At 43.3% G+C, this 15094-nt stretch overlaps 1 protein-coding gene across 2 annotated transcripts in view; it reads right to left on the bottom strand.

The window, feature by feature from the left end:
* Positions 1–15094, bottom strand: part of ANKRD13A (ankyrin repeat domain 13A) — a 41800-nt gene that overhangs the window by 15135 nt on the left and 11571 nt on the right. For both annotated transcript variants that reach the window (XM_025401655.1, XM_025401656.1), the window contains exons 2-7: positions 13714–13846; positions 12599–12723; positions 8812–8857; positions 6775–6918; positions 5943–6132; positions 864–930 (exon numbers count right to left, since the gene is read on the bottom strand). In XM_025401655.1, coding sequence (XP_025257440.1) covers positions 864–930; positions 5943–6132; positions 6775–6918; positions 8812–8857; positions 12599–12723; positions 13714–13846 — 705 coding nt within the window. The remainder of the gene's footprint in view (positions 1–863; positions 931–5942; positions 6133–6774; positions 6919–8811; positions 8858–12598; positions 12724–13713; positions 13847–15094) is intronic.

Here is a 15094-nt window from a genome sequence, read left to right as displayed (position 1 = left end):
CTTTAGAGAAAACCAGCAAGTCACTATTTAAAAGGCATTCCATGCACTGACAAAAATTATTGTAACTGCCAGAGTAAATGCTCTGTTATCAAGGATAACTGGAGAATGTGGTCATCTAGAAAATCAAACATAACAGTTAACAGAGAATTCTCTCTATATGCCACGTGAGGAGCCCCAACATTGAAAGCTGCAGAACACACACTCAGCACTAGGACAAGTGCTCCTAAATGTGTCTTGCTGAGCATGACGTAAAATTTCTTTGCTCATTCAGAGGCCACCAGAGGACCCTGCAGCACTGGGCTCCATCACCAAAAGCCATCAAGCCCTGCTGTACTGTGGGACTGAAAGGCCAGGAAACAGAGCTTTCCAGATGACAAAATGCCAGATGACTGTATCGACAATCGTCTCCACGATTACAACTATGTTTTAAGCGCACTGATGTCATGCAAATGGGCTGTGAGCCTGCTGACTACAATTAAGCTGATTTAACAGAAAAGAGACTCAAAAGCTACTACACAATATTTGAACACATGTGAAGTCTAATTCTTCCTCTTTTTTTTCTTTTTAATAATTAAGGGAATGACTAGCTTGTCATTCCTACCAGAACAACTGGTACCTGTACTCATTTCTCTACAATATTGTTTCTCTTTGGCATAGCTACAGACCTCCTCAGGGCATGCTATCCCATTTTCTGAAAGTCAAATAAGACAAAATCAAAAATCCAAGTGAGAGACACATTAGACACTTCTCATTCCCCAGAGCATCTCCATGGCACAGATGCATGAAAAAAATGGGAACAGATTCCTCATTTGCATAGAAGCTAAATAGCTATATTAAATCTTATTTTAAGAGTTTCCTTTTACCTTTGCTTCGTAACCATTAACAACTTCTGCTTTATCTGTCCTCCAGCCCCAGAATCCGGATTTAGTTCTGATAAAAAGTGAACACCACAAATTTCTACATGTACAATATGCCATTCAGATTTATATCTGCAGCCTTTATAGTTTTTTCCCCCCAGCTTAAGTTAGTGAAGGACACTTAGAAATCATGGTCCTATTGTCCACAGAAGGCGGCTAGCACTGACAGATGGCTTGTGCACCCCCACCCTCCTCCCACAGTTATTCATCAATTTGCCTCACCCCAGGCATAGAAAGTCTCCAATCTTGGCTTCTTTACAAAACTGCCAGCATTGAGGACAAAGGTGGTGACATTTATTGCACAGCAGTCCCAAACAAGTGAGTGAAGATGACCAACATCCAAGGGCTCACCACAAGGTGGTAACCAGGTCAGAGCATTTATCTGAGTCATCTTAACTGGGGACATAGATGTCAGTGGTGGGATCTCCACAAGTAGCCACATCTCAATCGAGGAATTCTTAGAACAATGAGGCACAGACCATCCTGTTCCTTGCAAAAGACCAGGTAGGCCAGGAACTCATCACTGTGGTGAGCTGCTTGGAGATGCCATTAGGCCTGCAAAATGGCTATGAGTCACATGTTTGGGCAGGTTTGGTGCAGCAGGGGAAAGGATGTGAAAAACAGATTTTTTTTTTAGCCCAGCTGTTAATTCCATCTTGTGGAACTCCTTTTAAAGTAGCCCAGCATTCCAGTGGCAGATGCAGTACTGGTAATATGCCCAAAATCTCAGTTATTCAACTCAACATACTCCTGAAAAAAAATGTATTTAGGAGCCAAGAGCAGTCAGAAGGCTCTGATTCTTTTTCAAAGCAGCTTGCCCTGGGAAACGCTGCTTCTCACAGGGGACCCCTGACCAGCCCTACCCTTTGTCTAGGACATCACATCTCAGCTCCTCTTGGCCTTGGTTAGGGCAACAGCCTGACTTCTGCTCTGACCACTGAGTGAGTTGGGACGTCATGCAGGAAGCTCAGGGAACAGCAGCAGGTCAGCCACGTTACAAAGAACATATGTGGTTATTTGCATTTTGTGTTTCCAAATAGTTTGCTTTTCTTCTAATGGGATTTGGTTAGTGAAATTAGTCCAGATGGTATAATGAGTTTACGTGTGTATTTTAGCCCATCAGAACAGGAGGGATCAGAGCTCCATTTTCCTACTAGTTGTCTATAATTAGGACAGCATGACCCATGGATGGAAATAGAGGAATCCTAACAGGATTATACCAAATGCTATCTCCAACTTACACTTCAGAAACAAGATAACAGTCACAGGGAGAAGGTAAGGAACCAGACTCAATTGATTAATAAGCCACAGTCCCCTTTTATCATCAATACCAGAAAATTGAGATAGTCTTTTTCCTTCAATCCTCAGTTCCTTGTTTGCTTAAGTCACTTTATGTCTTGGCACAGGAAGTCACTGTTTTCTGGAACAGACTCTTCTGATGGATGGAAGGATGACTACGCCTGCTCCATCTCACCCTTCATACACTCTGGGAAGACGGCACTATGCTTTTCTCTCAAGGAACTACCAAGCTCCTCACTGGGTTACCTCTGCTCCTTCGGCAATCCTGCCTCTACTGCCCTCAGCATTTCCACTCTTCTTTTTTTTTTTTTTTTTGAGATGGAGTCTCACACTGTCGCCCAGGCTGGAGTGCAGTGGCACGATCTCAGCTCACTGCAAGCTCCACCTCCCACCTCCTACCTCCTGGGTTCAAGTGATTCTCCTGCCTCAGCCTCCCGAGTAGCTGGGACTACAGGCGCCCACCACCACATCGGGCTAATTTTTTGTATTTTTAGTAGAGATGGGGTTTCACCGTGTTAGCCAAGAGGATCTTGATCTCCTGACCTCATGATCCGCCCACCTCGGCCTCCAAAAGTGCTGGGATTACAGGTGTGAGCCACCGAGCCCGGCCCAGCATTTCCAGTCTTGGAAGCAGTTTAGTTATTCAACCCAATGTTCATACCCTGTTTTAAATTTTAATCTCCTAATGACTCTGTGGCCCTTGGTAACTTTGCATGCAAATGCACCCGAAGACGATAGAACACCTGGCTTCCCTCTCATGCCATTTTCACCTCTGCCTGTCTCCACTGAGACCACCACACCAAAGGCCACTTCACAGGCACTGTGTCTTGGTGGTTGCGACACAATCTGGAGAAAGGCTCTGAAGGTGGCAGGGAATATTTTGTTTGAGGTGGGCAAGCGTAATCTTTCAGAGAAGGGAAAAATTCAAACTGCAACCACAGTGTATATACTGTAGGCCAAACATTCATCAGGGCAGGGTATTAATTTGCCCACATAAGCTCTGAGTAACAGGTTAGAAAAAAGTGGACAAAAGTGACCATCAAAAAATGAGAGAGGGGGCTGGGTGTGGTGGCTCATGCCTGTAATCCCAGAACTTTGGGAGGCCAAAGTAGTCGGGTCACCTGAGGTCAGGAGTTCAATACCAGCCTGGCCAACATGGCGAAACCCCATCTCTAGGAAAATACAAAAATTAGCTGGGCACAAAGGAGGGTGCCTGTAATCCCACCTCCTCAGGAGACTGAGGTATAAGAATTGCTTGAACCCGGGAGGCGGAGGTTGCAGTGAGCCGAGATCATGCCATTGCACTCCAGGGTGGGTGACAGAGCGAGAAGCCATCTCAAAAAAAAAAAAAAAAAAAAGAAAAAAAGAAAGAAAAGAAAATGAGAGAAGGCCACACCTTCCAAATTCAATCAAATGAATACTCACACCTCTGATCAGAAGTAAATTCACACACTCTTTGTACCAACAAACCTCACATTCAAAAGCAGCTATATTCTTTTTGTAGGTGGTATCAATTCTAAGGATTGGCTCAATTCTTGCTCAATGCATGACAAGCACACATTTAATTCTGAGCACCATTAAAACAAAGCAGCTATCTTCCAAAAATTCTCTCAGCAACACACTGTCAGTTGCAAGAGAGTTAGCTTGAGCACTGTGAAAACCCTGTGGGCTCTGGGGCTGGGCGCGGTGGCTCACACCTGTAATCCCAGCACTTTGGGAGGCCGAGATGGCGGATCACGAGGTCAGGAGATCAAGACCATCCTGGTTAACATGGTGAAACCCCGCCTCTACTAAAAATACAAAAAAATTAGCCGGGTGTGGTGGCGGGTGCCTGTAGTCCCAGCTACTCCGGAGGCTGAGGCAGGAGAATGGCGGGAACCCAGGAGGTGGAGCTTGCAGTGAGCCGAGATCGCGCCACTGCACTGCAGCCTAGGCGACAGAGCGAGACTCCTTCTCAAAAAAAAAAAAAGAAGAAAACCCTGTGGGCGCAAAAATACAAAAATGTGCCTTAGTCCTCAGTACAAATGGAATATGCTATCATTTCCCATTTACACTCAGTGGGGTAACAGCCAGGAATTGTCACGCTCTCTTCATAAATCACACTTCAACAAACAATGACTCTGGCAACTCTGCTGTTGAACAATATGAGGAACAATGTCTCTTCTCAAGACATTTTAAGAGTCCCGGACTTTGGAGACTTCATCTCCAGATTCACTCCATTATTTCTTTCAGCTAAGGAAACAAAACTGGAGAGATGAGGCCACTTGCCCAAAGTCACACAGTTATTTAGGAGCCCTGTGGATGGCACTCAGCTCCTCCCCCTCTCATGCCTACAGATGAACAGTGGCAGAAAAGGCAGCCTCCTCTGCCTTCTGGGGTTACAAACAGAGCCCTAAGCTGAAGGGGCCCTCCCTGCCTGCAGAGGGGTACACGGAAGCCTGGAAATGTCTTTCCACGATCCTCCAAGGGAAATCCAGTCAGTCCCTAAATTTTGCTGTCCCCAAAAGACAGCGAATGTCAACTGGCCAGGCTGGTGCAAGGAGGCCGGCAGAAGAGGACTGACCCTGCCTCCAGGGATGCTACCCTCCTGCCCTAGCAGCAGCCCTGGACAGATGTCCTAATTCCACCGCTCAATCTAAATTAGAAGAAAAGGATACTTAACAAGCTTTATGCTTGACTAAACAAATTTACTAACCAATTTTATATTAGAAAAAAGAAGAAAAGAAAAATATGAGAGGACAGTTGTTATATTCATCAAGAGAAAAGAAGGCCTAAGTCCAAGATAATAGTGTCCATTTTCTCAGGCTAAGCTACTTAGGCTGCAGAGAGCTGGATATGGCATCCTAGGCAAATACTATCAGGATAATAGTGTCCATTTTCTCAGGCTAAGCTACTTTGACTTGCAGAGAGCTGGATGTGACATCCTAGGCAAATATTATCAGGATAATAGTGTCCATTTTCTCAGGCTAAGCTACTTTGGCTTGCAGAAAGCTGGATGTGACATCCTAGGCAAATACCATCAGTGCTCGTAGGACTCCATCGGGTCAGTGTTCTCCACTGTAGAAACAGGCAAACAGCTTTGACAGCCTCTACTCAAAGGCCCTCTAAGCCCTCCAAGTGGCCCAGAGGCACATGACCAGTGATGGTGTTCTCATCTGGATTAACCAAGGCACAGACCTCTCTGGAGAATTCTTTATGAGTCTGGAACAGAACTAAATCCCCTCCAGATTCTTGCTCTAAACCATTAAACCTCACAGGTGGGTTAAAAAAAAAAACCAAACGAACATTTAACTATATAGTAAGTGTGAATTTGACTGACCAATATCAGTACAACTGAACTCAGTACTGGGTCAATTCTAACCTCCAGAAACTCCAAGCTCCGTGGTCTGGGACTGAGTGTTGTGGATCCATAAACATCAAGACAAAAATAAGATTCAAGTAAAAGCCACTAGAAAGGGCACATAAAAGAAAAAGAAGACATTTATTCATATTCTTCATGTTGGTTAAGTCTTAGAAGACTTAACCAATGTGCTATAAAAATGATGGATGGTGTCGAGTGTCAGCTACAATTTCTATTGGTTAGAGATCAATCTTAAAACCCACTAGTGTTTATTATGTCATATTAGAAAAAACCCAATCCATCCATAATTTCCAATTCATACATACATGTCACTCAAGATGGCAGCATAGGGATTAGACCTTAAAATTTAGAGTCTAAATTTGTACCTTTCAAAAGCAATATTTTTAGTATCGAGGCTGGTGTTAATGACTGGGCTTGTAAGCCGCCTCTCAACTTCCCTGCTTTTTGGCTTCATCAAGTCCAGAGTGAGGCGCTCCATTTCTTGGGAAAGGTCGAAGTGTTCGGTGGTGACTACTTTGTCGTCGTGGTTGACTTCCATCAACTCTGCCCAGTTGTCTATTAATGGAAACAAAGACATAACTAAGCACAAAGCAGGGAAGATGCAAAAACAAGGAAGCTTCGTATGTTAAAATGCATCATCTTTCATGTGTGTCCTCCCAGGTGCTATCTGATAAAACCTACAGTATACTGATTATTGACTACCTATTTGCACCTATCTGACCAGCTTTCCACAATACATAGGAAGCTCTGAGCCATCTTCCCCAAAGATGCGGAATTTTTAAATAATTTGCATTCTTATTAGCACTATATTCCATCAATGTCCTTTATAAAACATATTATTACAGAATTCATAGAAATTATGTATGCACAACATTGGGTGAGCAATGCCATTTCTCATGCCTGATTATGGAGGGTTATACAGAGATACACACAGAATGCCTGTGCTCAAAGGCTCAGGAAAGTGAAGCAGACACATCACAAGGGTAACTTCTGGGTGGTAAAGGACACATGAAGGAGAACTAGCCAGACAAGAACAAAGACAGGGATGGAGAGCTGAATAATTAATAAGAATAACCAAAAAACATGCCCTAGAAAGGATCAGACAGAAAAGGCACATGAATGTGAAAGCATTTTGATGGTTAAAAATCACCCTGTAATTTCGCTTCAGCAGTGATTACTACAAGAGAAGTCACTCACCTTCTCCCTTAAATATAAAACTACGCCTCCCTCTTATCCAGCTCATGTTTTCAAATCCCAGCAATGTGATATCAACGCGCAGTTTGGCACCACTTTTCCAGATGCGACAGACATCATTCGGGCATATTCTAGAAACCAAGGGCACTGGAGGAGAGAAGTGTACCACTGAGAAAAACTCAAGGGCCAAGTAGAACACCTAAGCCAGGAAATCAGGATTCTGATTTAACAAAAGGAGGGGAGTGGCAAGATGGTGACCATCAAACAACTGGACGTCTTGGCTGTTATATCTACCATACAGGAAATCACTCTTGAAAAATAAAAATGAACCTTCCGTTCCATTCATCAGAAAAAAAGTCTAAATAAATTTCCCAAGAGTATTCTTGATCCCGAAATGAGCCCCACTTTATAGTGGAGTCTGTCCCCACTATATAGGGTCTGTCCGTCTGGCCTTCCTCACTCACATATGCAACTCTTGCCATATGGCTGGGGCCTACCATATTGTCATATCCACCATTCAGAGTATCAAATGTCTAAAGTATGCCACTTTTTTTTTTTTTTGAGACGGAGTCTCGTTCAGTCGCCCAGGCTGGAGTGCAGTGGTACGATCCTGGCTCACTGCAACCTCCGCCTCCTGGGTTCAAGCAATTCTCCCGCCTTAGCTTCCCGAGTAGCTGGGATTACAGGCACCCACCATCATGCCCGACTAATATTTGTATTTTTGTAGAGACGGGGTTTCACCATGTTGGCCAGGCTGGTCTTGAACTCCTGGCCTCAGGTGATCTTCCCACCTCAGTCTCCCAAAGTGCTGGGATTACAGGCGTGAGCCACCGCACCCAGCCTAAGTATGCCACTTTTTAACAAAACCTGAAATAAGAGTGACTATGTACCTTAGAAAAAAATTTCATTTCTCAAAACAATCTGAAGTTCTATTATATTATGTACTTTTATGTCATTTAAACATTTCATACAAATATGACTTCTTGCCTGAAAGGGAAGTCTGGAAATGGAAGCAGCTGAAACCTGGAAGTTAGGAGTTATCGTTAACTTATCTACAAGAAATAAAAGTAGAACATCTATGGAAATACACTGTCAGTCAATTGCCTATGTAATACTTTAGAGAAATATATCCATTTTGTTAAAAAAAAAAAAAGCTATTCTAGTATTCACCTCAACTTGTTTAGAATAACAAGTTTAAAAGAATCGAGCTAAATCACATAAGGAAATTAGTAAATTATGGTAAATCTACTTATTAAAATTCTAGCAATTTAAAGTGACATTTTGGGCCGAGTGCAGTGGCTCATGCCTGTAATGCCAGCACTTTGCGGGGCTGGGGCGGGTGGATCAGCTGAGGTCAGGAGTTCGAGACCAGCCTGGCCAACATAATGAAACCCCATCTCTACTAAAAATACAAAAATCAGGCTGGGCATGGTAGCTCATGCCTGTAATCCCAGTACTTTGGGGGACTGGGGTGGGTGGATCACCTGAAGTCAGGAGTTTGAGACCAGCCTGGCTAACATGGTGAAACCCCACTCTCTACTAAAAATACAAAACTTAGCTGGGCACAGTGGCATGCACCTGTAATCCCAGCTACTCAGGAGGCTGAGGCATGAGAATCGCTTGAATCTGGGAGACGAGGATTACAGTGAGCCAAGGTTGTGCCACTGCACTCCAGCCTGGGCAACAGAGTGAGACTCTGTCTCAAAAAAATAAAAATAAAGTGACATTTTAAAACTAATAATACAGATGTCAGCTATAAATGACAAAAGGAGGAAATGAAACTGTCTATATACTATCTTCATGAATGCTTGGGAGGAAAAGTCCTATGCATCGGGGGGAAGACTGGATGAAAAACACCCAAAGCATTAACAGTTGTGTTTAAATGGGACTATCGGTGATTATTTTTCCTTATTCTTCACTATGTATTTCCTTGATTAAAAAAAAAAAAGTACATGTAACTTTTACAAAGGAAAAATAAACCTACATGTGAGCTAAGTAAATTTAGAAAGAGAAATAAATAACAAGCCCACAGCCACTCACCCCAGCTGGTGAATTCCCATTTCATCTGCACATAGAAATCCGGAGCCTGAAGGGCAGACAAAGGTTTAAAACAGATTACCCTTGGCACTATCAACACAACATAAGCAGGGGTTAACAGGGTTCTTAAAAACCCTGGGTTTAAAAAAAAAGAAAAGAGAAAATAAGAAGAAACAAAATGTAAGCCCCTAGCCGGGTGAGGTGGCTCATGCCAGTAATCCCAGCACTTTGGGAGGCTGAGGCGGGTGATCACTTGCGCTCAGGAATTTGAGACCGGCCTGGACAACATGGCGAAACCCTATCTCTACAAAAAATACAAAAAGTAGCTGCCTATGGTGGCTCACTCTAGTCCCAGCTACTCAGGAGGCTGAGGTGGGAGGATTGCTTGAGGCCAGGAGGTGGAGGCTACAGAGAGCCAAGATTGCACTATTGCACTCCAGCCTGGGTGACAGAGCGAGATAGTATATCAAAAAAAAAAAAAAAGAAAAAACAAGTGTAAGCCCATTACTTATTATATATTAGAGTGTTATTTTGCCTCGATATAAAATATGTCTAGATGTTAAGAAAGTGAACAGATGGCTGGGCGCAGTGGCTCACTCATGCCTGTAATCCCAGCATGTTGGGAGGCCGAGGTGGGTGGATCAGTTAAGGTCAGGAGTTCGAGGCCAGCCTGGCCAATATGGTGAAACCCCATCTGCACTACAAATACAAAACTTAGCTGGGCATGGTGGCACACGCCTGTAATCCCAGCTACTGGGGAGGCCGAGGCAGGAGAATCACTTGAACCTGGGAGACAGAGGTTGCAGTGAGGCGAGATCGCACTATTACAGCCCAGGCAACAGAGTGAGACCCCCATCTCAAAAAAAAAAAAAAAAAAAAAGAAAGAAAGAAAGAAAGTGAACAGAAAGAAAGAGGATAAGAGGACTGGAGGGGGATAAAAGTCAAACCTGATTCAGGGATCCAGTCAGGTTCCTAACAGTAAGAGAAAGATGAGCCTGGGAAGATGGGCTTAAGCACTGCCAAGCAATATGGGTAACCATCTATTCTAGGCAAAGGGCAGGGAATGTCAATTCCATCCATTCAACGAGGAACTTGACTGTAAAAGGCTTTGTGTACTGGCAAGTGCTTCCTACTTATTGAACTGCTCTGTGAAACTGAAAGAGGTTGCTAGACTTCACTTCCTCAGGAAGTTGATTTTCCCTCCAGTTAACAGAACATTTTTCTCCACTTTCCTCTGAAACATGTAGAATTTGGCTTTCTAAAGTTTTAAACCACCAGAGCAGCCCTGTTTAGGATTATTTTCTTACCTAACATTCCTATAGGTTCCTAAAGACTCAGAAATCCAAGTTACCCTTGAAGAAGAGAAATGCTAGAAATTTCAGGTGTTCTTCTTGTTCCGACACACTTGCAAGGCTTTTCCATCATTTTTACCAAAGCACAGGGCAGGAGGGCCAAGAATCTACCCTGGAGTAAAATCTGCCAGCATTCTAATGATGAGCAAAGACAACCTCCAAGAGACAGGTGGTAAGAAAGGCTGGCATATGTTATAAGGAGATGCTGTTGAAAGACAAGACATTAATGACAGCTTCTGGAGCCGCTAAGTACACAGGTCATTTATGGGCTCTCTATAACTTAAAGCAAAGAATACAATTCAGTGCAGTCCATCGCAATGGACCAATATGAGTGAAAAAATGAAAATCCTTGACACTAAATTTTTTTTTTTTTTTGAGATGAGTCTCGCTCTGTCACCCAGGCTGGAGTGCAGTGGTGCAATCTCGACTCACTGCAAGCTCTGCCTCCCAGGTTCACGCCATTCTCCTGCCTTAGCCTCCCCAGTAGCTGGGACTACAGGTGCCCGCCACCATGCCCTGCTAATTTTTTGTATTTTCAGTAGAGACGGGGTTTCACCGTGTTAGTCAGGATGGTCTCAATTTCCTGACCTCGTGATCTGCCCTCCTTGGCTTCCCGAAGTACCGGGATTACAGGCGTGAGCCACCATGCCTGGCCGACACTAAATTTTTTAAGTGAAGGGTGACCTCATGTTAAAAAAGTAATTTTCTACTTTGCCAAATGGGCAGATGATGTTTTTAGTTCCTCCTGCAGTTAAGTTAGGAAGAAAACAAGAAATCCATGTTATCTTTGCACACTCAAAAATACACACCTATTTTTAAAACAATGCATACAAATATTTCATGTTTTATGGGAGATTTAACTGTAGTATATATGGGAAATGAATACCTTGGGCACGACTTAGCTTAGAAATTCTTTTTAGGCCAGGCGCAGTGGCTCACGCCTCTAATCCCCACAATTTGGGAGGCCGAGGCGGGTGGATCACCTGAGGTTAGGAATTCAAGACCAGCCTGGCCAACATGATGAAACCCTGTCTCTACTAAAAATACAAAAAATTAGCTGACCGTGGTGGCACGCACCTGTAATCCCAGCTACTCAGGAGGCTGAGGCAAGAGAATCACTTGAACCTGGGAGGCAGAGGTTGCAGTGAGCTGAGATCATGCCATTGCACTCCAGCCTGGGCAATAAGAGTGAAACTCTGTCTAAAAAAAAAAAAAAGAAAAGAAATTCTTTTTAAAGATGACTCAAAAAATGACCAACGATTGTCTTTTTCTTGTTTTTATTTTTTTAGACAGAGTCTTGCTCTGTCACCAGGCTGGAGTGTAGTGGCACGATCTCGGCTTACGGCAAACTCCGCCTCCTGGGTTCAAGCAATTCTTCTGCCTCAGCCTCCCAAGTAAGTAGCTGGGACTACAGGTACATGCCACCACACCCAGCTAATTTTTGTATTTTTAGTAGAGATGGGGTTTCACCATATTGGCCAGGCTGGTCTCGAACTCCTGACCTCATGATCTGCCTGCTTTAGCCTCCCAAAGTGCTGGGATTACAGGCATAAGCCACCGCACCTGGCTGATTGTCTTATTTATAATAAAGTTGTTCCTTTTCTTGATAGAGCTATTAATTTTTCTCTATAAATGAATTAGGGCAATGGACAAAGGTCTCAAAATACTAATAGCTAGAAGTGACAAGACTGGCAAGGAAAAGTTGCACATGGACCTCTGAGCCTTAACAGGATCTGAAAATCCCTGCATAGTAAGTGATGCTTATCACAACTTCCTTAAGATTATTGATGCTCAGGAGGCTACTTTCAAGAAAACAGGCACCTAAACAAATTAACTGTTTGTTGTCCATTTTCCTTAAGTTCTAATTTTTACTTTATTATCATTTATTATTTTATTATTATATTTGTTATTATTATTTTAGGTCTTGCTCTGTTGCCCAGACTGGAGTGCAGGGGTGTGATCATGGCTCACTGCAGCCTCAACCTTCTGGGTTCAAGCAATCCTCCCACCCCAGCCTCTTCCCAAGTAGCTCAGACAACAGGTGTGCACTAGCATGTCTGATTAATTTTTCTTTTAGAGACAGAGTCTTGCTTTGTTTGGTGCCCAGGCCGGTCTCAAACTCCTGGGCTTAAGCAAATCCTCCTCCCTCAGCCTTCCAAAGTGCTGGGAATATAGGCACGAGCCATTATGCCTGGTTGAATTATAATCTTTAAATAGTACTTAAAAGGGTAAGCCCAGTGACTTAGAAGTGTAATTTGTGAAATACCTCACACTTCTACAAATTAGAAGGGCAAGGAACAATGTGATTGGTATTCAGTATTTCATATTCATGAATCAGAAAACTCTTTAGGAAGGCACACAAGGATGTCAAACTGTGTCTCCAGTAATTGTATCAGCATTTAGCTCAGATTATAGCCTGAACACATTTTCATGAATACCTCGAGAATTTTCTGGAGCAGCTCAGGAACTCCCTCAAGGGCCATGGATGTGTTGTGGTAGTCTCGATGTTGAAGAACTGTGTATACCATCTCAGGATCGCCAGTGCTCACAGCCTCATGTAAAACTGGAAAACAAAAGGGTGAAATTTAATTCTCATACTCTCTGACAAATTCCAAAACCAGGCTGAAAAAGTATCTAGATCAAAGACAGTATTTTCTTCAGAAGAAAAGGGCTGCAGTCCAACCTTACCATGATGATCATGACTTCTGATTGCTAGCTCTTCACTGAGTAAAAAACATAGAGTACCCTTAGCATCTTGATCAAACCCCTTCCACCTCTCCCCACCCCTCTTCTTACCACTGGTTCCGAAATCCTGACAATGTGTTTAGAGAGCTGGCTTTAACTATACGATCACACAACATGTAACTGTGGTTATATGTAGACCTGGCAGGCAGGGCTTGGCCTACAGTATCCCTGCTCAGTCAATACAAAATTACTCTGATCAATGGTAGAAGAGCTTACGAACAAGTGGAATGCCAGGATTTCCCAGGAAGAGGGAGGCTACTTTTAGCCACAATTTATTTTTGATTTTTGCCTATTTTGATGGATTCAATGGAGGTAACCATATTCCTCAAGGGAAAACCAGCCTCCATGTTCATGTACAGTGGAAGAAGTTTGCACTGAGAGCTATTTCTGGATGAGGAGTCATTCTCTACCAAGGGTTTCTGGCTTGGGACACAACCTGTATCATCCTGGGCTCCCATTTCCTTGTCCCCATCCTTTGTCCCAAGAGAGAAATCTTAAGATAAAGATGACTCTGAGGAAAAGTATGATTGAGACTGGCCTTTATTCAGAAAGATAAACCAAAATGAATGACCTTCTTTTTGAGACAAGGTCTCGCTCTATTGCCCAGGGTGGAGGGCAGTGACGCAATCACAGTTCACTGCAGTGTCAACCTCCCCGGGCTCAGGTGATCCTACCCCCTCAGCCTCCCTAGTACCTGGGACTACAGACACGCACCACCACACCTGGCTAATTTTCGTATTTTTTTGTAGAGACAGGGTTTCACCATGTTGCCCAGGAGGACTTTAAATTATTGTAAAAGTATACTTACCTGTCCATCCTTGACGATTTTCTTTTGTCACATCTGCTTTATGTCGGAGTAAGACTCGAGCAGATTCCAAATGTCCCAAGGAAACAGCAAGATGCAGTAATGTTCGACCTCGTGGGTCCACAGCCTCCACATTCTGTGAAGGAAACACTGGCATTTATATAACTGGATGTATTACATTAAAATAGGGAAATGTGTTTGACAGATATTTCAAGTACAAAAAATGGAAAATATATTTATGCATTAATTAGAGCAACACATGTAAGAAGGTTATGTTTGCATTTGGGCACAATTAAAATACGAATTTGGGGATTATATATAAAGATGATAGTTACTGAATTCCTTTTTCTGTCAAGTTAAGTGCCTAATAAATAAATGTTGGCAACAGGCCCCAGATCATCCAACACAACTTTAAGCTCCTGACAGCACTTAAATTAAGTCTAAATAAGGCCAGGAGCTTTCATGAAATGCAATCACTGGACAACACAGAACATGGGGGATTTCTCAAGCACATATCAGCATTCAAGTCTAGAACAGGAAGTACAGGACTTCAGTCAAAACTGAAAGCACAGAAGATAATTTGGGTCAGAATAAAATTACATTCTCTATCTGGATTCCCACCAAAACTCCACTCTCATTATTGTGCATTGAGTTCCACATGCCCTGAAGTAGCACGTAAACTCCAGCAGCATGTGTGGGTCCTTCAGACCACAAGCATGATCTGCCAGGCACGTATGTGGGTCTACTCACAGAGAAATAGGCAAGCGCACATGCATCACTTCCGTCCATCCCATCGAGGGTTTTCTTCCCCATGCTAGACATGCACACCTGGCTCTTACCTCTTCATTCCTATTCTGCCACTCTTGCCCCCCTTTTGGCACCTGTACCGCGTCTCCAGAGCCATGCAGCAATTTCTCTAGTGTGAGCTAAGTCTCAAGGCCTGGGTGCTGCCTGCAAAAATGTGACTCTGAAAGTTCTTTCAAGGATACTATAAACTGCCATGAACTTTTGGAAGGTACAACTTTTTTTTTTTTTTTTTTTAAACAAGGTCTCACTCTGTCACCCAGGCTGGTGTGCAGTGGCGTGATCACAGCTTACTGCAGCCTTGACCTCTTGGGCTCAAGAGATCCTCCCATATCAGCCTCCCTAGTAGCTGGGATTAAAGGCATAAGCCGCCATGCCCAGCCTGTAAAAACTTTTTAAATGCCATAATACATCTTAGAAAATGTGCTTTATTTTTATTTGAGATGCTAGCTGTTATTCAGGTACTACTCCTGCAGTCTCTGAAGATACACAGAAAGTGCCACTTAGGAAAGTGAAGCACGATCATGGGTAAACTGCCACAATCCAATAGCTATCAAACCTCCCTGTTTTGCGAAAACTA

Source organism: Theropithecus gelada, chromosome 11 (genome assembly GCF_003255815.1).
Source record: "Theropithecus gelada isolate Dixy chromosome 11, Tgel_1.0, whole genome shotgun sequence".
Classification (NCBI taxonomy): Eukaryota; Metazoa; Chordata; class Mammalia; order Primates; family Cercopithecidae; genus Theropithecus; species Theropithecus gelada.
The sequence above is the reverse complement of the archived record's forward strand: the minus strand, read 5'-3'. Positions and strand labels throughout refer to the sequence as shown.